Source organism: Oculina patagonica, chromosome 4 (genome assembly GCF_052425735.1).
Source record: "Oculina patagonica isolate OP01 chromosome 4, crgOcupat, whole genome shotgun sequence".
NCBI lineage: Eukaryota > Metazoa > Cnidaria > Anthozoa > Scleractinia > Oculinidae > Oculina > Oculina patagonica.
Window position 1 is genome coordinate 7,546,263 of NC_135761.1, and position 21,589 is coordinate 7,567,851.

Here is a 21,589-nt window from a genome sequence, read left to right on the forward strand (position 1 = left end):
GTATTCACACTCTCTATGGCTGCTTATACTTTTGTTAAAGATTATATGTAAAGTGAGAATTTGCAGTTTTTTGAACTCGGCGAAAATTCTTTATGGGAAGGTGAATGCAACTAAGCATGCGCTGTTTGCAGGCCCAACTGGCGCCAGCTGAAACCAGCAATTAAACACAATTTTCGTTCTTGACAGATGCCAATTTTATAATTGATCGATACTATCGAGCGCCTCGTAAAGCACAGAAAGCCACCGACCGATTGCATTCAGTTCTTCACAGAGAGCTAACCAGTAACAAAGGCTTATTACAGAAGAAGAAAACACCTGAACGAGAAAATCCCACTGTGGTGAGTCATGTTTGTGGAAAGTTTTGCAATGTTAACACTGAGCTAGTTAATATGGTTGCTCGCGTTTTCGTGCTCTAAAGCCAAACGAGTTCATGAGGATAGTTCTCACTCAAAACCGTTCCTGTTAATTTTGCAAATTACAAGGCTCCAAAACATATTTTACTCTTGCAAAGCCGGCCGCAAATAAAAAATTTATAGCAAAATCCTACAAAGTCAAAGAAACTGTTCATGCTAGAATTTCTTCTTCTTGGATTCTGTTAGTGAGGAAACCTATGGATGTTTTTAGCCTAATGATTTATTAAGCAAGGTATGTCCTGACGGATCCTGAGAAGATCGACGACCAGTTATCATTTTTAATTTTATCGTTTTTAGCCCTTTTAAGCTTTAATTGTTAAAAAAAAAATTCGAAGAAATCCTTTAAAAAAGTAAAATTCATATTTGAAATTTTTATATTTTTGTGTTTATTTGAATGGCTGCGGATATTTTGCTTGTAAATATTTAGTCAAGGATGCGAAATTTTATGCACCGTTGTAGCGCACTGTGCCTTTACGCCGTCACTCGGATTAATTAGTTCTTTTATAGTAAAAAAGGTAAGCAAGGTTTTGTGTTCAAAGCGTTGGTTCGCGTCTTCATTAGTATGAATAAAAAGTTAAGCAAGGTTTTGTGTGAGAAGCGGTGGTTCGCGTCTTCATAAGTATCAATAAAATGTTAAGCAAGGTTTCGTGTTCAAAGCGATGATTCGCGTCTTCATAAAGTATCACGTTAAGCAAGGTTTCGTGTTCAAAGCGTTGGTTCGCGTCTTCATAAAGTGTCAATAAAACGTTAAGCAAGGTTTCATGTTTCATGTTCGCGAGCTTTTCCGCTTAGCTTCGGCCAAAGTCCCTCAGCGCTACCAAGAACAAAAGGACTATTGTTTAATGCTTAATGTGAGAAGTTGAGCCGGAACAATAAACCATTTCTTGATACGTATTGGTCAAGATAGTATAACTTTGTCACCCTTAACGTTTTGCTCCAAAGAGTACGTCCTTCAAAGACGTCCCCTTTCGGTATGAAAGTAAGGGAGGGTCTTTAAGTTCTCTTTAAGTAAAGGCTGATTTGTATTAAATACCATTTGTTCTTAAGGATGTTTTTTGAGATTAGGAACTGAAGGGCAGTACTCTGTTACAAACGAGAAAATTTTGTTGCCCTTTTTTCGTTTATTCTGTAGGACCGACATTCTTTCGCTAAATTTAACTTCTTAGAGAGTATTGTCTAAGAGGTTCTCTGGGTAACCTCTGTCATGTGATCTACGCTTGAATTATGTAATGTTTTCTTCAAATGTAGCTTTTGAAGAAACTTTTGGTTCTCAGAAGGCGTAATGCTTCGCCTTTTGTGAAACATTTCCAGACACCTGGAGGGTGACACGTCAAGAATTGACTGGCTCCTAAATCTTTCGCCCTTGTATACGCATGTATCCAGGAAAGTTATTTCTGTATCTGAAATTTCAGCCGGGAATTTTTTGGTCGGACGATAGTTATTTGCTAGCTCTGTGAACGCGTTTATTTCATTGTTCTTATGTTCCACAGAGTAGACATCATCTATGTATCTTTTTCAAATGAGCATTCAATAATTTCTTTTTCAACTGCAGCCATGAAAATGTTGGCAATAGATACTGCCATTTTTGTGTCCATTGCGGTACCATGTGTTTGATAGCAGTTTTTCCGTTGAATTGGAAAGAGTTTTCTAAGTATATCTCTGTTGGTATCGAAGGTTTGTATAGGTGGAATGTTTCGTATGTTTTCAATATGTCCATTGGTGATTCCTTGATATGATTTCTGTGTTTTAGCAATTGGCTGAATCAAAAAATCATGAGATTCGTTCTGTTAGACTGTCACAGTCAGATATGATTGGTCTCCTGTCTGGGTTTGGTTTGTGAATCTTTGTAAGGGGATGGAATTCGTGACAGATTTGGTGTTAGGGGTAGCCAATTTCCTGTCATTTTATCGATATATCTTGGTTACCACGGTAGAGCGCTTACATGTTAAACGCTTAAACGGGCAACAGAACTTTCATACGGAAAGGGGAGGTCTTTGAAGGACGTATTCGTTAGAGCAAAACTTTGAAGGGCAAAGTTATACCATCTCACCAATAGGAGTCGTGTTTGGCCTGTCAATTTTTTGAAACACCATTGTTAAAACAAGCAAACAAATATAGGGAACACTGATAAACATTTTTGTTGGGGATCAAGGGAACGAAGCAAAAATTTTCGCGATCAAGGGAACATGGGCTAAAACATTTTTGGGAACAAGGGGTTTTTAGTAATGGGGAACAAGGGATAAAATCCAAAAAGGCTATGGGATCATGGGAACATGACCTCCCCCCCTGGGAGGGCAATTTTTTTTTACGCCCACTTCAAGATTGCCGCCACTTACGGTCGTCGACTGGTAACTAGTACCGGTTTGCCTGCTATGCACTCCGGTTAGCCTACTATGCACTCTGGTTAGCCTACTATTCACTTCGGTTAGCCTACTATGCACTTCGGTTAACCTACTATGCACTTCGGTTAGCCTACTATGCATTTTGGTTAGCCTGTTTACGGTTAGCTATCGATATTTGCAAGGGAAACACGATATATAGTTAAAATTTACGAATTCTGGGAGCCGGCTCTCGGTGGCGTAGCGGTATCACACTCGCTCTTCAAGCAGACTACCCGAGTTCGATTCCACCCCGGGGCACATTATGTCGAACATTTTCCTTTTTCCTCTTTCATAAAATTCGAAAAAAAAAACTAAGTGTCTAAAGTGGGCGTAAAAAAAAATGCCCTGGGAGGGGCTCATTGTCGTAGCTACCTGTTTCGATCCTAAGTTTGTGACAGCTTATTCTCAGTTTTACTACTGTTTTTTCTTTAAGGGTTCCTTCTTGTTAAAGCTAAGTAGGTAGAAGGGGCATAATTATTTTTAATAGTGTTTGCGAGTTTTGTCGGGTTTGGTTCCAATGTCAAATATACTTCTGTTTCATGATATTAATATCCTGTTTAATATTACAATCATTTAATGAACTATAGTTAAAGTCATAAAAATTATAGAATTCGTTTATTTTCATGACCCTAGAGTAGGCTTTTGTACATTATGCTTTTGTTTCCCCACTAAAATGCTCCACCTTAATGCTCCATTTTTCCCACTAAAATGCTCGGTCTCCCCCAAAAAAGTCACTAAAATGCTCGGATAATGCTCATTATACAAACGGTTTTTTTAAATTAATTTCAAAGTTTTTAACATGGCGTTAACTGTTAACACTTACAAAAACGTACAAGTGTTGCAAGTAACAACAACAACGTATAAAAGTTCATAAATACAGCTAAAACAATCATAATCCTCAAAATCATCTTCGAGGCTAAGTACAGAAAGCAGTTGACTATCTCTATAAAGCTATTTGTAGTTGAATTTTGAGTTTTAGTCTTCATTTTCTCTAAAAAAAAATAATTTCTTTTTTATTTTCTCGGGGAAAAAAATCAATTTTCCGAGAAAATGCCACTAAAATGCTCGAATAATGCTCAATGCTTTTGCCTCACTAAAATGCTCGAAAAAATGCTAGCATAATGTACAAAAGCCTACCCTAGAGTAAGAACTATTTTTACTGGCTATACATCGAGTGATAACTGACACGAATATCTTGTGGCACTCAAAGAAAGTACGCGAGTGAGATGGATGGTATATGGTCGCTAATATAATGGCCTGGTCTATCCAGAACAATTTTGGCAGCCTTGTTTTGCGGGACTTGTAAATCGTTCATTAGGATTACATTGTCTGTGTCCCCAAAAACAGTGTGAGCGTAATCAAAGATGGAAAAAATAATACAGTGGAACCCCGCTTTACGGACACCCGCTTAATACGGACACCTCGGTATTACGGACAGTTTCGTTGGTCCCGACGAAAACCTCATACATGTTCTCTCAAATTAACCCGCTTAATACGGACACCCGTTAATACGGACAACGGACACTTTTCCGTGCCCCGAATAACAAACTGACATGCATTGTCAAACCCCGCTTTACGGACACTGTTTATCCCTGCGCTGTCAATTTTCATAGTCGCGACTTTTTGCTTACTTTACTCTGGTCAAATAACGACAGAATTAGACGAGTGAAAACGATTTTATTGCAAAGAGTAGCTTAATAGCGTGTCTTGCAAAGGTTTTGTCAAATCTTCAGTCCGCCTGGTTGTGTCGCAAGCTAAAGGCTTCCTTGCAAAGTAAAGTTACCGACTTTTTCAAATGAGTTTGTAGAGTTTAAGAACGGTTACGGTCAGAATTTCAGTTATCAACTTAATAGAAAACGTTCTGTTGCTGTTAAAATGCGTTTTATTTCTTGTATATAGGAAAGTTGAGACATTTTCAGATAGTTCCACTGTTGAGTTTATTGAGGTTTAGTTCGAGTGTCTAACTAGATCGAAAGGTTTTCGTAAAAACTTTTAATTTTAGTCAGAGGGTTCACAGTTAGCATTTGTTACAGTTACAGTACAATTAAACAACGTTCTGTTGCCGTAAAAACGTTTGCCTTCATCTGTGTCGATAAAACATGTTTCCGTGACATTTTTCCCGAGACCCCGCTTAATACGGACACCCCGTTATTACGGACAATTTGGCCCGTCCCCTTGGTGTCCGTATTAACGGGGTTCCACTGTACTACTGTAAAAAAGAAAGCGTGCTTTAAGAGAGCTTTAAGAGTCCTTAATCCTACTCATCCTCGGTGACCCAGGGGCAGTTTGTGGGCAGAATAATTCAAAGGGAATACAAAGGACTTTTTCTGCCCAATCAGGAGGCAGCATTCAGAGAGCTCTTTGGAACTGGCCACGGCCTGGTAGAACTCCTTCCCTAGGAGCACCTTTCAATCGCTCCAACTTTTTTTATGCCGAATTTTTTTCCCGAAGTTTCGCGTTTCTCTTACTCCCACACACTGCCCCTGGATCTCCGAGAATGAACCTACAATTGCTAGCAATTCTTATTCCTAGCAGTTGGTGTAGTACGTATATTGTATCGTCCTGTACTGATATACAAGATATATTATTGTAAAACACTTGATAATTGATTGCTATTTGTTTTGTTTTTCCTCTTATTTGTTGTTTTTGTTCATGTAGTCGCAAAGCGCAAAATCACGCGTAAACCATCTTGCCATACACACGTTTAATCGAAGATAGATACGGTAACTGAAAATAACAATTTACAAACACAGAAATGAGCCAAACATAACTTACAACGATTGACATGAGGAAAACAGGAAAAAGACAAAGCAAAATAAACGAGAAACTTACAAAGATAATTGCGACCAGTGAAAAAACCATAAAAGACGAACTGTAAACTTGTAACTTGACCATAAACTCGAAATAGACTGTAAAGTTAAAACTCGAAACTTGACTCGGAACTCGCAAGCAAAACTGACTGTATAAATTACACGCAACAGAATATCTACCAATATACAAATAAAAGTAACATGTACAGAAATAGACTAAAAACAAAGGGAACTAATTAACGCGAAAATTAACACGAAACTATGACACTAAAACTAAACGAAAAGAAAATTCTGGCACCTTCAGTTCGTATAACATTTTATTTTTTTCATTGCATTATGCTTATTTTGCAATGCTGCAACGTTTTATAGCCATGCAAATAAAGCTCGAGTGTTGTTGTTGCCTCTTGTACCATAGTGGGGGTGTAAATTTGCATTTACGTCCGAGGGTTAATAGAGGGTGACCGCAAAAACTATGAGTAGGCAGATTGCGACAGTTAGGAAACACGTTCATCCTGAACCTCAGGAATTTTAAAATGCTTTGTCTTCTAAACAAAGCCCTTCTGTCCCTGGGTACCAGATGATTTTTCTGGCACGCGGCGGAATATGTCACAAGAATCGTGCGTGAAAAGCCTTTTGCACCCACCGTAACGAATTAAAGGGACTGTGTCACGGCTGAGATAGGATTATTTTATTTAGTTTTGCCAAATACTCGCTATGAAACTTAATGTTACAAATAAATTTTTTCTATGGATGTAAGTGACAAAAACATAGCTTCATTGCAACTAAATTTGTCTCCAGCGTTGTAAATTAAAATTACAAGAAAACGAGATAAACTTTGAAAACTGTTCAGCCGAACAATATTTCAAAAACACTAATCGCAATCCGTTTCAATCTTCGTCACTTTTGGCCATCCTTATAATTACCTTCTTTTGTATTTGCTGTGTTATTGAAATGTTCCTTCACTGTTTTAGGAGGTTATATTTCATTGAATTTGATGGTCATTTCCCATGCCCAAATTTGGCTTAAACCCGTAATACAGTCCCTTTAAGTACTGAATCTATGCCAAAATTTGCTTATGGGTTTATATCTCCATTATGTCTTTAATACGTAAAAAACTAGCTTAGATTTTAAAATTTTTGTGACGTCAAATAAAAACCACCAGGGCCTAGTTGTTCAAAGGGTGGATAGTGGATAGCGTGCTTTATTTTTATTGTTTTTCTCCACTGCCGTACACAAACAGGAGTTACTCAGGCATTTTAAGAAGGCAGTTAATGCTCCTTTACAGTTTAAATGACGTGACTAACTTAAGTGCACTTACAAAAAGACAATTAATGCTTTTAAATGACGTGACCAACTTAAGCGAGCAGGAGTTTCTCGGGCGTTTCGTTGACAACAATAAAACTGTTTTAATTATCAGCTCAGTGAGTCTACTGACAATGACTGAATATAAGTTTGGAAGTGGAATGCAGATCAAAGCGTACCTGAAACCCCTTTAAAAGTTGTATTTGTGGTATCTTTACGGTTGTTACCGAACTGGTAGCGTACCTATGTTAATGTTATCCAGGCTACACAGTAGCTTTTGACATCAGTGCACTTAACCATGACTTAACGTCAGCGCCAACAAAACGGATGATTGTCGGTTGATTTCTTTCAGACTGCACAGATTTAATACGTCACAGATCAGGCATAACATCACGCAACACGGGAGCGAACTGGTTATAAAAACCTTTGACAGATCGTGTGGGGTGCAAAAGCTACTTGACTACTTAACAGCAAATAGCTTGCTTCACGTTTAATTCTAAGCTACTCAGTGCATTACAAGGGATCATGGCTCTATACCTCTCGTTAATCTTTATGTGTTTGGCAAAGTCCTCCGCTGATCTTGTATCGCAGCATTCTTTCTTTGCCCATTTGGATGAAGACCAAAAAGTGAAGCTGTACTGGAATGTCAGCACTGCAAACAAAGAAATCTACTTTACTGTGGAAGCCCAAACAACTGGATGGGTCGGGTTTGGAATCTCCAGCGGCCAAGGCAAGATGAAAGGAGCTGATATTGTGATCGGTTGGGTGAAAGATGGTAAACCTTACTTCAAGGTAAAAATGTGCCTAAGAAATTTAACGATTGGGTTAATTTATCGCTTATCCGTAGCGTGTAATTCGAATGACCATGCAGTTTTCCTACGTCAAAGTGGTTAGCGACCGATCAATATTACACAACAATTATTTTGATCACGATTTGATCCAGTTAGGATTGAGGCTGACTCATCCCCGGGGACTCACCTAGGGGGGGGGGGGGGGGTACTCTGGCTTGTAAATGACGGGGATGATCGAAGGATTTTTTTGGGTTTGAAATTTTCAATTGCGGGGTTTTTTTGGGTTGGAAAATTTGGCAAGTATTTTTTTGGGTTACTTGATTTAAATAGGGGATTTTTTTGGGTATTAAAAACGAATTAAAGTGCCTTGGCGTATTTATGGTATGATGAGTAAACAAACACGAGCTTTCAATTTGTTATGGTTTTCTTTGTGTTTTGTGGTTTCTGTTTTTAGGGGTAATTTGACAAGGGATTTTTTGGGGGGTTATTTTTGGTCCAGGGATTTTTTTGGGTAATGTCTGAAGACTTAGGGATTTTTTGGGTCCTGAGTTTTGCCTCCATTCGATCATCCCCGTCATTTACAAGCCGGAGTACCCCCCCCCCCCCTGGGGGGACTCATCGAGCTTCGTCGGGTTCGGGAGCACTATTTAATCGAGCAAGTCCAGTTTTTGCCGTTCGAATCGATCATTCGTTCCATTCGTGGATGTAAATTATGCAGTACTTAGTCGTCATGGAACACTTCCTCAAGTACAATGCTGTTTGAACCTGACATCGAAGAGATGAAATCTTTTGTTTTCTTTTGACGGCGGGCTGCAGATGTCATGTATTTCGTAATCCGAGTTATTCCAAGCCGATTCCACTGCTGTTATTGTAACGGTATCCTTTTGCCTATATCAAAAAAAAACGTTTAAGTGTGGATTCGTGGCCAGAAGAAAACTTTTACTAGAAACCTTTCACGGGCTTCCTTTTGGAAGCGAAAGTAAACATCGGCGTTATCTTCGTTTTGTTCTGACGAATTTGACGCTCTGTGAGCCCTAACCGGTGGGGCATTTGACTGTCTAATGCCAACATAGCGAGGAATTTGTGTTTGTGTGTCCGCCGGCGGCGTGGGGCGTTGATACAAAAAAAGCAAACATTAAAAAAACACAAAAGGAAACCGCTGAGAGTGTATCATAACTACACTGCTTAGCACATACGTTTGCACGCCAAATTACCTCGCTTCCATTTTTAATTGTATAGAAATTCAATTGAGAAACGTGAAAGATTCTATGATTAACCCTTTTCACTCCTAAATTTGTCAAAAAACGCGATTTTTTAACTGTGAAATTGAATTTTTAGTGTTATGATCCTGAATTTCCCTTAACGTTGCTAGAAAAGCACTTTTTTACACTGTAGCACCATGTAAAAATATACAAAAACATGTAAAAATATACAATATTTTAGTTTGGTGCATGCACATAGGCCAATATTTGGACTTTTTTACTGAACCATTCCGATTTTTTTCTTGCTCCTTTTCCTCCCGTTTATTCGGCTTTCTCGTTCTCGTTACTTTCTACTCTTCATATCCTTTCTCCTGGCCGAAAAAGTTTTGAGGTAATCATTGGAAAACCCTGAAAAGGGGACCTTGATCAATTACAGGTGTATTGGCTTGTTTAAGCACCAATTTTGCACCAAAAACGGATCATGTTTTTCTTTGATCAGTTCTGTCAGAATGCAATCCTAGCTGTATCAGCTGCTTATCCCCAAAATCCACTCACGTTACAAATGGTTCAATGACCGCGCTTCCACACAGCGCCTAATGCGCGTTTAGCAGTGAAAGGGTTAAAACGTTTGTCAGCTGACAGCATCTGTAATTCTATCCTTTTCAGGATCGCCATGATGCGGTTGGTCACGTGATGCCTCAGATAGATTCGCAGCAGGACTATAAGCTGATATCTCTGGTGGAGGATGGCGGGAAAACTATAATGAAGTTTAAACGAAAGTTTGAAACTTGTGATCCCCAGGACAACACAATTCAGGTAAACTTTCGCTTACTTTTTGTTTAGAGAATCATAATCAGCAATCGCGTGATATTTATTATTTTAATTAATTTTCCTTTTTTACAGGAGGGAACGACCAAACTCATCTACGCATTCCATCCAGACGATCCCTCCTCTGAGAATAATATCCCACCGCACGATTCCAAAAGCAAAGGAGCTCGAAGTACATTTCTACTCAATGGTGCTGATAATGTGCCGAAACTGCCCGATGATACAAAATCTTTCAACTTTACCGTCAACAAGGTAACATTACGGAGACAAAAACAGCCGGCCAGTTTTCTTGGTTTAATTAAGACAAACATACTGCACAAGTGATCATTCCATTGGCATTATATTCCTTTACAGTTAAATCACCTGAGTTTGCTTTTTTCGTTGTTTTAACGCAAACGTACGCCAAATAGTTATTAGAAAGTTTCTTTATTAGTAAGACTATGGAACATGTGTTTGCACCTAGAAAATATCGTTATTTCTACAAAGTAACGCATAAAAGCTCTTTTCACAAAAGATAGTTTTTCTCTAATCCAGAGTTTTTCGAAGTAACTTCAAGAGGCATCTTAAATTAAGAATCAAGGAATGGGTGGGAGTCGGAAACGCTCAATGTCTTTAGAAGGAGAAGAAAAAATCTGTTTCATTCACTAAAACCATGATAAATTTATATTCTCATTTTTTGGCTGTTTTGTTTTTGTTGTTCTTTTTTTCTTTCTTTCTTTCTTTCTTTCTTTCTTTCTGTCTTTCTTTCTTTCTTTCAATCTTTCGTTCTTTCTTCCATTCTTTCTTATTTTTCTTTCTTTCTTTCTTCCATCCTTCCTTCCTTTCTTTCTTTCCTTCTTTCTTTCTTTCTTTCTTTCTTTCTTTCTTTCTTTCTTTCTTTCTTTCTTTCTTTCTTTCTTTCTTTCTTTCTTTCTTTTCTCTCTCCCTTTCTTCCTTTCTACCTTTCTTCTTCTTCTTCTTCTTCTTCTTCTTCTTCTTCTTCTTCTTCTTCTTCTTCTCCTCCTACTTTCTTCTCTTTCTTTCTCTCTCATAGACAGCGTTGCCATCTACGCGAACAACATACTGGTATAACGTGTTTGAGTTTCCAAAGTTGCAGAAAAGACATGACATTATTAAGGTAAACGACTAACTTTCAGTTACAGTATTTCAATTTCCGCTCAGTTATTGCAAAAGCAGCGAAAGAAGGGGATTGCTTGACGTCTTTGCTTTTTGATACCTAAAACAACCGAGCTGTGGAGTTAATTCCTTTTGAGATATATTTTGCTGTTTACGTTATCATATTTTGTAGTATATAATAGTATGACTGGGCACCGTAAGTGGACACCTCTCCTAACGGACGCGTTTTCTGGTTGTAAAAGAGTCCCCTCACACAAAGTTAAACTTTACTTCGTAAAAACTATTTAATTTCGTTTCCTATTTCAGATCGATCCTATAATTCAGGAAGGAAATGAAGGAGTTGTTCACCATATGCTTCTTTATGAGTGCAAAGATGATTTCCCGAGGAGTAACCTAAGCTATGAAGGTTTCCTGGGTTCTCCTGACATGCCGCCTGCTGTGAAGGAATGCATTGGATATTCCACTTTTGCGGCCTGGGCTATTGGAGGACAGGTATCTATTACAAAACGTTGTGCAGTGTGTATGCAGTCCCATCCACACTAATGAACCTTCATCCATCCTCGTACCCACACAGCGGTCTAACGCTGCGCGCGTGCGCAATTCCTGTGCAATTCCCGCCAAAATTCTCCATACAAATGTCTTAAATTTTTCGAAAGCTTTCGCTTTAAAGCCAAAAGTTAACACAGTCCCTGGAAAGTTAAGGTTTATACACAGCTTATGGATGGGAAATTTGATAATTGATGTCCACTGAGTTTCCCAGCTTGAAATTTTCTTTCACCGTACTATTTCTACTGTATATTTAACAATTCTTACAAAAGTTTGCACACTTTCGATTCAAATTCTTAGAAAAGTTCGAGGCGGCAAAAACCGGACGTGACGTCATTTGTTGCGTTTAAACCGATGTGAAACTCGTACCTGGCGTCTTCGTTTCCCTTGACCAGCGGTCGGGAAACGAGCGACCCTGGAAACTTCTGATTGGAAGTTTGACTTCCGGTTGAATTGCGCAAGCTTAGTTTTCAAAAGAATGACTCAACGAACACCTTGGTGTTTAATTTCGGCCATTTTTATTGTTGTCTAAACCAATCAAAAGCGATTCTACAACGGAACTTTTGAGAGTCGCTCGTTTCGTCAAGCTTGCGCAGTAAGGAACGAAGACTCGAGGTACGAGAATGACCTTCAGTCACCATCGTTACAACCACGCGTGTCCAGACTCGTCCCCAGTCCTCTAATTTTTGTGCTATTGACGTGTTTCTCCCACTGCAGGCCCCGACAAAGTTCTGTCGGTTGTCGCCCCTCCGTGCTAATAAAACCATTTTATCTGATCCACAGTCCTTCTATTTTCCTGAGCACGTGGGATTTTCTATCGGAGAACATGACAGCCCAAAGATTGCAATCTTGGAAATCCACTATGATAATTATGAACAAAAAGCAGGTAAATTTTGCAGGAAAAAAAGAGTATTTTTTAATGGTTTTTCGTCCCGATAAAATAAACATGCACGGTTCTTTTTCCAGGCATCGTTGACAGTTCTGGTTTTCGTTTTCACTACACAAGCCAACTCAGAAAGTATCAGGCTGCTATGTTATCTGCTGGATGGAGTGTGAGCACATCCCTTGTTATCCCACCCAATCAAGCTAACTGGGAGACAGAGGGCTACTGTGTAGAAGAGTGCACGGCTGAGGTTTGTCTCGGGATTTACTTTTAAAAGTAATAAAATAAAAGGAATAAAATGATGTTACTGTGTTGATTGTTGCCGCCACGATCGACGCGCGCCTGAAAGAAGTTTAACCACCGACCGGTTAGCTCAGTCGGTAAAGCGCCGGACTACCGTGCGAGAGGTCTCGGGTTCGAGTCCCAGACCGAACCAACACTCAGGGTCTTAAAATAACTGAGGAGAATATGGTGCCTTTGCAATAACATCTGCAAATGGTTAGATATTCTAGTCTTCTCGAATAAGGACGAAAAACCGTAGGCCCCCTTCTCCTGCATTTTCAGTGTTATGGTCAGCAGGGGACGAAAAAGAACCCACACACTTATCGTAAAGAGTAGGGCATGGAGTTCCCGGTGTTGTGGTCTTGTCTTTGCCCGTTGTACTGTGCTTGCTGTGAAATGCTCAGAGATATAAGCAGTGTAAACTACTCTACCATTTAAAAGTGATAAGGCGGCCCGTTTATTGAATGTACTGAGCTACGAAATTTCAGATTTTTGGCACTTGGTCGTAGCAATCTCATTCAGTCATGTTTTATATTCTTTTAACGCTGAATGCAAGCGTGTAGGACGTTGGTGAATAATATTTGATCTTGGTCCATTTTCATTGCGATAGAGTAATCGCCAGCTAACAAAATGTATCAAAACCAACTTAACAGGTACTTTAAACCATGTAGTAGTAGTAGTAAGACCATTATTAATATTTCATTTCACAGGGTTTGAAAGGCTCGACATTACCTGGGGGAGGAATCCGCATATTTGCCGCTAATCTTCACACTCACTTGGCTGGTAAGAGCGAGCAAGCCAAAGTTTAGCTCATTTAGTTGTGCGACGTTTTTGCTACCAAACAGCACAGTCCACTTTTTTTCTTTTCTGTTCTATGATTTGAATAAGCAAACCTCTTAAACAGTAAGTTCCCCTCTCTATTAAAACCACCACCCCACCCCAACCTCTTTCCTCTCAACCCCGTCATATAAAAGAAGAAAGGAACCCACCGGGAGCTTTATAGAGCGTTTAAGGTAAATGCAAATATCTCCCGCTCTGATAAGTTGACTATTTCCTCTACAACAATATATGCTGTAAAATGTGAAATATATCACGTGAACAACATATAATTTTTCTCCTTTGCATTCATTTTTAAGGCCATGCAGCACGTACTCGGCATGTCAGGAAGGGAGTCGAGCTTCCAGAAATTATCAGAGACGATCACTACGACTTCAACTTTCAGGTGGGTCTCTTTTTAAGTCGTGAATGCAAAGAACGACTTATAGCGGTTTGCTGGAGAAATTCAATTAAATTTGTGTAAACTCCCTTGGTAACCTGGCAATTTTATATTAAGTTTAAATTAAGTTCAAAATGGCGGATGAACGTGTACAAGGGCTGGTTTCCCGAGTTGTAATGCAAACTTGTGGATGTACATCAGGAGAATACGAATATTTTTTCCTTTCTGGAAGGAATTTTTCTAGTGAGGCCAGTGCTCGAATCCACATTTACACACAATGCAATGGAAAGGATGGCCAATGCAAGGAAGCAAGAAACTTGCACGCCGAACAATAGCTTATTTTGAAAGTCCGCGGATATGAAATTATCTTCCATTGAAATGCAATCAAATAGTGGGTAAGTAATAAATCACCCTAAATAAGGCAGTATTTTCCGCTACAAATTAGTCTCACTCAGCAAGATTAAACTGATGCGTTTGGAAACAATTAGAGATATCTATAGTTGGCTTGCTTTGTCTTTCGGTCGATCATTCATTTGCACGTTCGTCAAGTTTTTGTATCTCGTAATATTTTATATTCGTTGTCACACTCTCGTTAACGAAGTTCCCAAGTACATCTATCTCATGACTTAAACGTAAATCAAAATTTCCTCTGGCATTCGTAGCTCATTAGGTAGCAAGCCTTATCATGTTATGTGAATGATAAATTTGCTCTGCTTTTGAAGGCAAAACTACATTTGTAAACACAGTATTATGCATCAAACCCTTACAATTATTTTTTCTTCATACACATGGTCTGTCAAAAAAGGGACATATTAGTTCAACTGTGGTAATTGTAGTTCTCCAGGGGTGTATCATTGCACTCAGGTAATTTTTTGCTTTGTCAACATCCACTGAGTGCTATGGGGTAGACATTCAAAGAAATACTGAGAGAGTACTATTGTTAGCAGCTATTAATTTTAACGATTTTTTTGAGCAAGATTTAGCGACTATATAGGGATTTTCCAAAAACTTAGTAAATATATCGTGTAAACCAGCTTTTACTGGCTGGTGATGAATATATGGCTAAGATGAAAATAAATGTTCAGTAAAAGAAAAAGACTACCATATCTTGACATTGAATGAATATAAATTGCATTGCCTAAAAGAACAAAGTTACCAGTATCCATTTTTGTGTTCCATTAGGGTGGGAAGGGGGTACCGGGGAGGTACCGGGGTACTTGAAATTTGACCAAGACAAATTTTAGCAAGTACTAAATTAAGCGATTTTCGCCCAATTCACTAAAAGCACTAAAATGTAATGGCCACTAATATAACAATAGTAACCTTAAGGTCGATTTCTGTACATGTCCTATGCCTCCCCCCCCCCCCCCTTATCTCAGCCAAAAAGGAACCTGGTTGCATGCCATGCTGATAAATAACAAATTGCTTACACTTAGATGGTTTGTTGTACGTGTTGTCCTACAGATTTATTTTAACAAGGCACATAGAATTTTGAATTAATTTATAGATTCGCCAAAACAATATCCTGCAATACAACACATCACTGAACTCTGCATGGGGCTAGGCTGTCAAGAGGTGTGGGCTGGAATGAACATCCTCCTGCCGTAACGTTGTATGAAACACATGATCAGAAAAAGAATTTTATTTCAAATTTACTCTCATATATTTTTCACAAACAGTGAATACTGCTCTCTATAAATTGACTTTTAGCAGACTGTACAGCTTGAAAAATAAAATATTTGGAGTTATTGTTATTGACTGCTGAAAACAAAGAGTAAAAGATAAACAAGCTTTAAGGTTCAGATCCTTTAATCCAACATGGCCACCAAATCTTTGCAGGATGGCTGGCAATGTATAGAGATTATTTAAAAATGAATTAATAAGGCTGATTAAAATGCATTGATGATTTTCGTGGCATGTAAAGGGGTAAAGTAAACTTTTTGGTTGCAAGTAAAGATACCAGAAAAGGAAATAAGCAGAAGTTTTCATTTGTTACATGTATCACGCCTCTAAATTGATAATAAATTATGTTGGCTTTACTGTTTCCTGCCAATTTCAATTCTTAGAAGTCACATGTATGAGGCATCTGTTAGTTTCTTTTAATTATTTGCCTTCTGTCACAGTGTCTGCCATTCTTTAACAGAGAAAAATGTATGTCGAATAATACCACTGTCCTGTATAAAATGGCTGAGCTACCTGGTTATTAATTAAAGAACCCTTTAGCAAATGTGAAATAGTTTGGTGGAAAAAAATCCCTAGCTTCTTTCCATTACCAGCTTGGCAGCATCTTAAGGTACCTCATATCTTGTTACCACTATACGTGTCTCTCTCAGCATTAATTATTTTAAGCTCTGAAATAATCTTCACTTCTTAGCTGCTTAGCTAGAAGGCCTCGATGGACTACTGGATGGTTAGTTTTCAGTTAGAATATGGGGTTATTTATCACTTACCAGCTAGAATTTTAAACATGACTCAACTGTGACATATGTTAACAGATTTCATAGACAATTACAAAAAATGTTGTTTGTCAGCAGACATTTAAAATTTATTTTGGCTAATTCTGGGCTATCAGTTTATAATATACCACATTCACGACTTTGCTCATAGAGCCTTTGATTTAGAGTTTGGTATCAATTTTTTTTTATAAACGACTAATTGTAAACGCTAAAACGATCACAAGATAGTTTTCTCGCCAAAAACAAGAACATCAGCTTGAAACAGGGCGGTGTAAGAACCGACAAAAGAACTATTAGTGAGAGGGAAATGTCTTCAAGCGGAAGAGGGAATTAAGGAGATTAAAGTGTTGCTTTGTGTGCATTTTTTCTGACATACCGTAAAATTCCGGTTATAAGCCCCCACCGCTTATAAGCTCCCCCCGGTTAAAGCTCCCCACCCCCCCCTGCCTTACGACAGTACTGAACAGGGCCAAATGTTGCTTTAGTAGACTCTTTTAACTTAAAGACGTTTTTCGATCAACGCTCCCGTGGCTCGTTTCGAAACGTTTTTTTTATTCCGCTTATAAGCTTATTCCCCTTAAAAGCCCTCTCGGATATAAGCACTTCCGCTTATAAGCCCACCCAAACCCCCTTACGAAGTTGGATAAGCCCAGGGCTTATAACCGCAATTTTACTGTAAGCAAAAGGTTCTTGAAAGCGTCGATTGCTTGTAACTTTGCCTCATATTCCCATGAAAAACGAAAGAAATTGATGACAAATCTGGTAGCCCGTGTTTCTATCACTTCAGTAGCATTGCTGTTTATTTCACTGTGACATTTGCGTTTAATTCACTGTGGTTTTCACTGTTTCACTTGCGTTAACTTAACAATGTGATTCATGTTCTTCTTTTCTTTTCAATCAAAGGAGTTCCAGATTCCCAGCAAGGAAATAACGGTTATGCCGGTAAGAAAGCGTCACGGAAGATAGTAAAGAAATATTGGACTTTTATTTTGTGTATCCTGTTTGTTTGTTTGTTTGTTTTGTTTTTTTACTAGTAGCTGTGCTAGCTGTCATGATCGTCCAAACCATAAGGTCGGTTGCGGCACACGATGGTACTACCCAGGAAAATGAAGCAGAGAATACTGCCATACGCTATATCAGAAACTCATAAGGGTTAAACGTGTAAGGCGCTTACATGGTACAGCGCTTGAATATTCAGTTTTGCCAAGTAACATATTTGAAAACACGAAGACCTCGTAGGCAAACGTTTACACACGCAAAACCCTTTTTAGGTTTTGCGGTGAGTTACTTGAATTCCGACCTAAGCGCCGTAAATTTCTTACAGAAACTAAAGAAATCCATTTTAATGAATAAAAAATGGTATCCAAGAGGAGTTCTCCGGACTACTTAACGACGATAATACAGGAGAATTTATCGAAATTTAACCAAACTTCCATCGAGCGCGAGCTAGCTCGCGCTGTGAATTTAATCCAAATATTCCAATTTTGATTGGTTAATTTTTTCTCGTGATTTTCCATATGGAAACGAATGTGCAAATGCTTTGCACAAAACGAATCATAGGGAGTTACACGTTTCAACCCTGGTTAATTTTCATGGGAGCAAACGCATTTTAATTTAATTTGTCCTCGAGACGTCTCCCCTTATGCCTTAAACCCAATTTGAATGGGCAAAGCTGCACTGAGTGTCAAAGGTTTCCCTGGCAAGCTTTCTGCTTCGTGTCCAAAATTAAGCCTACATTTCTGCGCCTCAATGACTGTGCGCTCATAGAAACCTCGGTCTCGTAGTCTGTTGTTAATTAGTAATTTACACAGCGTGCTACAGATCCAAAACGCATAAAACGCGCAATCTGATTGGCTACACAGGTGACGTCTATTTAACAATTATTCTACTCGCGCTTGTTGGATATGAGATCGTTCTTCCATCTTATATCCAACGGGCGCTCGTGGAATAACTGTTAAATAGACGGCACCTGTGTAGCCAATCAGATTGCTCGTTTTGCCAATAGACGGTAGTGTGTATGCCAACGGTCGATAGAACACGATCGCGTGCGCGTTGTTCTTGAAAGAAAAATTCTTCTTGATTTTTTGGCTTTAAAATAACATAAAACTTCTTGCCCTCGTTTTCTCGTTTTCTTTGAGCAAAAGTCAACCACGGAGTCTTAGTTAACTGGATTGTGAAGTGAACAGTATTTTTTCCTTTTTTTCAGGGAGATTCCTTAATAACAGTCTGCGACTATCGCTCAGAAGAGAACATGATTAGAGTATGTTGAGTTGTGACCTTCTCCTTCCTTGAACAATTAATTGTATCATTACATTTAGTAATACAGACATGAAACTGTGAGTTTTGTTTCTCCAAGCCGCTCATTGAACATCGATGATCGAGGAGAAACAATCTCACTATTTTCCATGGGGCCAGTAAGTAAGTGATTTGTTAGACCCCGCTACTGAAAATGAAAATTCTATTTTCTTTATTATTCACTACTGAATTTTCACGTCTGCCATAAAACTTCAAATATGATATGTGCGACACTTTGAGCTTTCGTATTTTGCGTTACGATATCCTTCTATAAGTAAATTTATTTTTAACGTCACTCTGTTGGCTCCCAAATGCGCACAAAGCAATAAATAAAAACTTAGCTTTTCTACAATGTCAAAACGACTTGCCTTCACTTGTTGTTTTGCTGCGAATTCAAGACGGGCGTCCTGCTAAGAAAGATCTCTAAGAGCTTGAACTTTAAAAGCATATCTTAGTCGATTAAGTGTTCTTCAAACATGTCATGAGTTTGAGTTATTTAAATAAAGAGTTCTATAACGTAACTGCGTCTCTCTTTTTTTTTTTAGGGTGGCCTGGGAACAAATGACGAGATGTGCCTTTCTTACCTTTACTACTACCCGAAAGTGAATTTAACAAGATGCTGGTCAAATCAGAGGCCTGCCATTAATAAGTTTTACGACAAATATGTCAAGTGAGTTTGTGTCAAACGACAGTTTATATTACTAGTTATGTAATTTGAGCAATCACCCCCCCCCCAGGGGGTAGAGGGTGGTGTGGGGAGGGGGTCAGCGTGAATGTGGGCTTGTTACTTACTGGATCACTTATGCCATCGCTTAAAAAGTAGAGTGGGCCGGTCTCTTAGATTTGCGCGTCATTGTATTTCATTTAACAACCTTAATTTAACAACATTGGAAGTTACTGTTCTGCTTTCATTCTTAGCCCAGACCCTAATGGGTTTAAGTGGACCGATAAGATGGCGTCTGAACTACGTAAAATTTATCAAGACACAGACGAGATTAACGCATATTGCAGCGGCCGCAATAGCGAACCACTACCGGTAAGCATTAAGTATTTCAACGATATCGAATCAAAGTTACGCTGAGAAAATGGCTACCTTGTCCTTCTCTGGCTACAACACAGTGCGCATGGAGTCTTGTACCTGTTTTTTTTTGTTTTTTTTGTTTTGTTTTGTTTTGTTTTTTTGTTCTGTTTTTTTTGCACTTGCGAAGAGAACACGCTCCACGTTTTGCCGCCCAACCACCAAGCCCCATGCACCCTTTTTTACGGGACGAGATAGTGATACTAGCTTGAAAACCGGGGATAATTCCCCTGGTCATTTTGATAATAAAGTCAGTTAACATTAACATTTTCGAGAAAGGAGCATGTTTTGACTGTCAAAACAGTATTTGATAAAATTTGACTGCTACTTGTGACCTACGGATACATGTTGTTGTCATCAATCTATGGAAACTTTTTCTAGATTCATCAGTCAAATAGGGAAATAGGACAGCGATCACTGCGCGCGTTTTTTTCAATTTGTGCGAGTATACTATATATAGCTTCTTCACGGCAGCCATATTGATTTTTCCAAACAATAAATAGGAAATGTTTGCGTTGAGAAATGATCGAACTCATTTCCCAAAGAAGAGGAATGTTTTGTTTGGGAATTTAACAACAATGTAGCGGCCGCGAAGACAAGCGGAAACGCTTTATTTTTTAAAAAAATAACGCTACTTGAAACATCTCGTTTCCAGAGTTTTGTAAATTCTCCTCTTATAGGAGCCAAGTCTCAAGATAAATTCTTCTCAAAATTTTTCCTATATTCGTTCTTTGTTTTTCACAGGGTCTGGGGAAGAAATTGGTTACCAAGCCAGTCATCAACTCTCCGTTGAAGAAAGAGTCGGAGTGTGAAGAGATTACAAGTTCCTCTGACAAACTGGCGTCGCACAACCTCGTTTTTGCGGTGGCAGTGGTGTTTATGTTCATCTTCTCCTGTATTTACTGATATGACATCATTGTAGCCACGGCACGGATAGCGCATTTTAGGAAAATTTTACCCCTAACCCGTGTCAAGCTTCCCCAGTTTTCATCATCATATATTTTTTTCTACCGTAGCACCCTCTTATTTGGAGTAATCCTTCGATTTGGAAGGTCAAAGTTTAGTGCATCTCAAACCATAGGTTTAAAGGCCCTCAAAAACGAAGACACATTGTTTCCCAAAAGTTTTTTTTGGTGCGCCAAAACGGAGAAACATTTGCTGTGGTAGCAAAATGCCTCTGACAGCATTTCTCGGAAACAAAATTTTTCATGGAAAAGTGTTACGGTGGGGGCCTTAACAAAACGTGATATAGCTTACTATAGCTAGTTAGTGTGTAATATCGCTTTTAGTACACACGAAACCATTTTTTTCTACCTTAATTTCACAGTTAAATCAATATATATATTAAGCTGCATATCAGGCTCGTTTAGTTTCGCCAATGGCGGTATTTTGTTTCGAGCAAACTCGCCTGATATGCCACCGAAGCGTACCAGAAAGGTACGATTAGGTATAAATATCAAGACGTGACGCCCAACAGCTTTCCAAACCGTGGATCATGATAGTGTACTGTAAGGATATTGTAAGAAGTGTATTGTCTAGCAAGTTAATATTGTTTTTGTAAGCAGTCTTTTACGCGTAGCAATAAAAAAATATAAAAGTGATCATCTGTGTGACCTGTTACTTGCTGACTACACTGTACCGAGTGCACGTACTTTCTTTCGCGTTCAACCCGCTTCACCTCGTTCACAACCGCATCTCTTCTCTCCTTTGCGCTGCTTTGGTAAAAGGGCTGTCACTTTGGACTGCACCTACAATGTCTCCATGCCTCAAACTGCTCATCGCTTTGTCTACTTCTTCCTCTGACTTTTTTCTTCTTTTCCAGTACTCGCTCCTCAGGAGGGTCCTCTGGAATGTCCTGGTCCTTTGAGTACCTCAACATAATTACCGTTCTCACCTTACCCACCTTGTACTCCTCAAAAATGAATACAAGAGATAGTTCTAGTTGGCCACCTTTCCCATAAAGTGCTGCGTTATTAAGCTGTCTTGGAAG

General features: G+C 38.8%; 1 protein-coding gene across 1 annotated transcript; it reads left to right on the plus strand.

Annotated features, from left to right (window-relative positions):
- The first annotated feature begins 286 nt into the window (after nucleotides 1-286).
- Nucleotides 287-21,200, plus strand: LOC144649343 (DBH-like monooxygenase protein 1). Its single transcript, XM_078508831.1, has 15 exons — nucleotides 287-338; nucleotides 7,259-7,698; nucleotides 9,566-9,715; nucleotides 9,803-9,979; nucleotides 10,761-10,844; nucleotides 11,150-11,335; nucleotides 12,173-12,275; nucleotides 12,356-12,522; nucleotides 13,265-13,337; nucleotides 13,691-13,776; nucleotides 17,130-17,168; nucleotides 18,433-18,486; nucleotides 19,067-19,191; nucleotides 19,440-19,557; nucleotides 20,344-21,200. Exons 2-15 carry the CDS (start codon nucleotides 7,432-7,434, stop codon nucleotides 20,503-20,505), a joined length of 1,791 nt encoding a protein of 596 aa, XP_078364957.1. The 5' UTR covers nucleotides 287-338; nucleotides 7,259-7,431; the 3' UTR covers nucleotides 20,506-21,200.
- Nucleotides 21,201-21,589: the final 389 nt, after the last annotated feature.

Coding starts and splice junctions, on each gene's coding strand:
- LOC144649343 (XM_078508831.1), top strand. CDS start 7,432: ATGGCTCTATACCTCTCGTTAATCTTTATGTGTTTGGCAAAGTCCTCC. Junction 13,777..17,129: donor ACTACGACTTCAACTTTCAG/GTGGGTCTCTTT, acceptor TTTCAATCAAAG/GAGTTCCAGATTCCCAGCAA. Junction 18,487..19,066: donor CAGAAGAGAACATGATTAGA/GTATGTTGAGTT, acceptor TTTTTTTTTTAG/GGTGGCCTGGGAACAAATGA.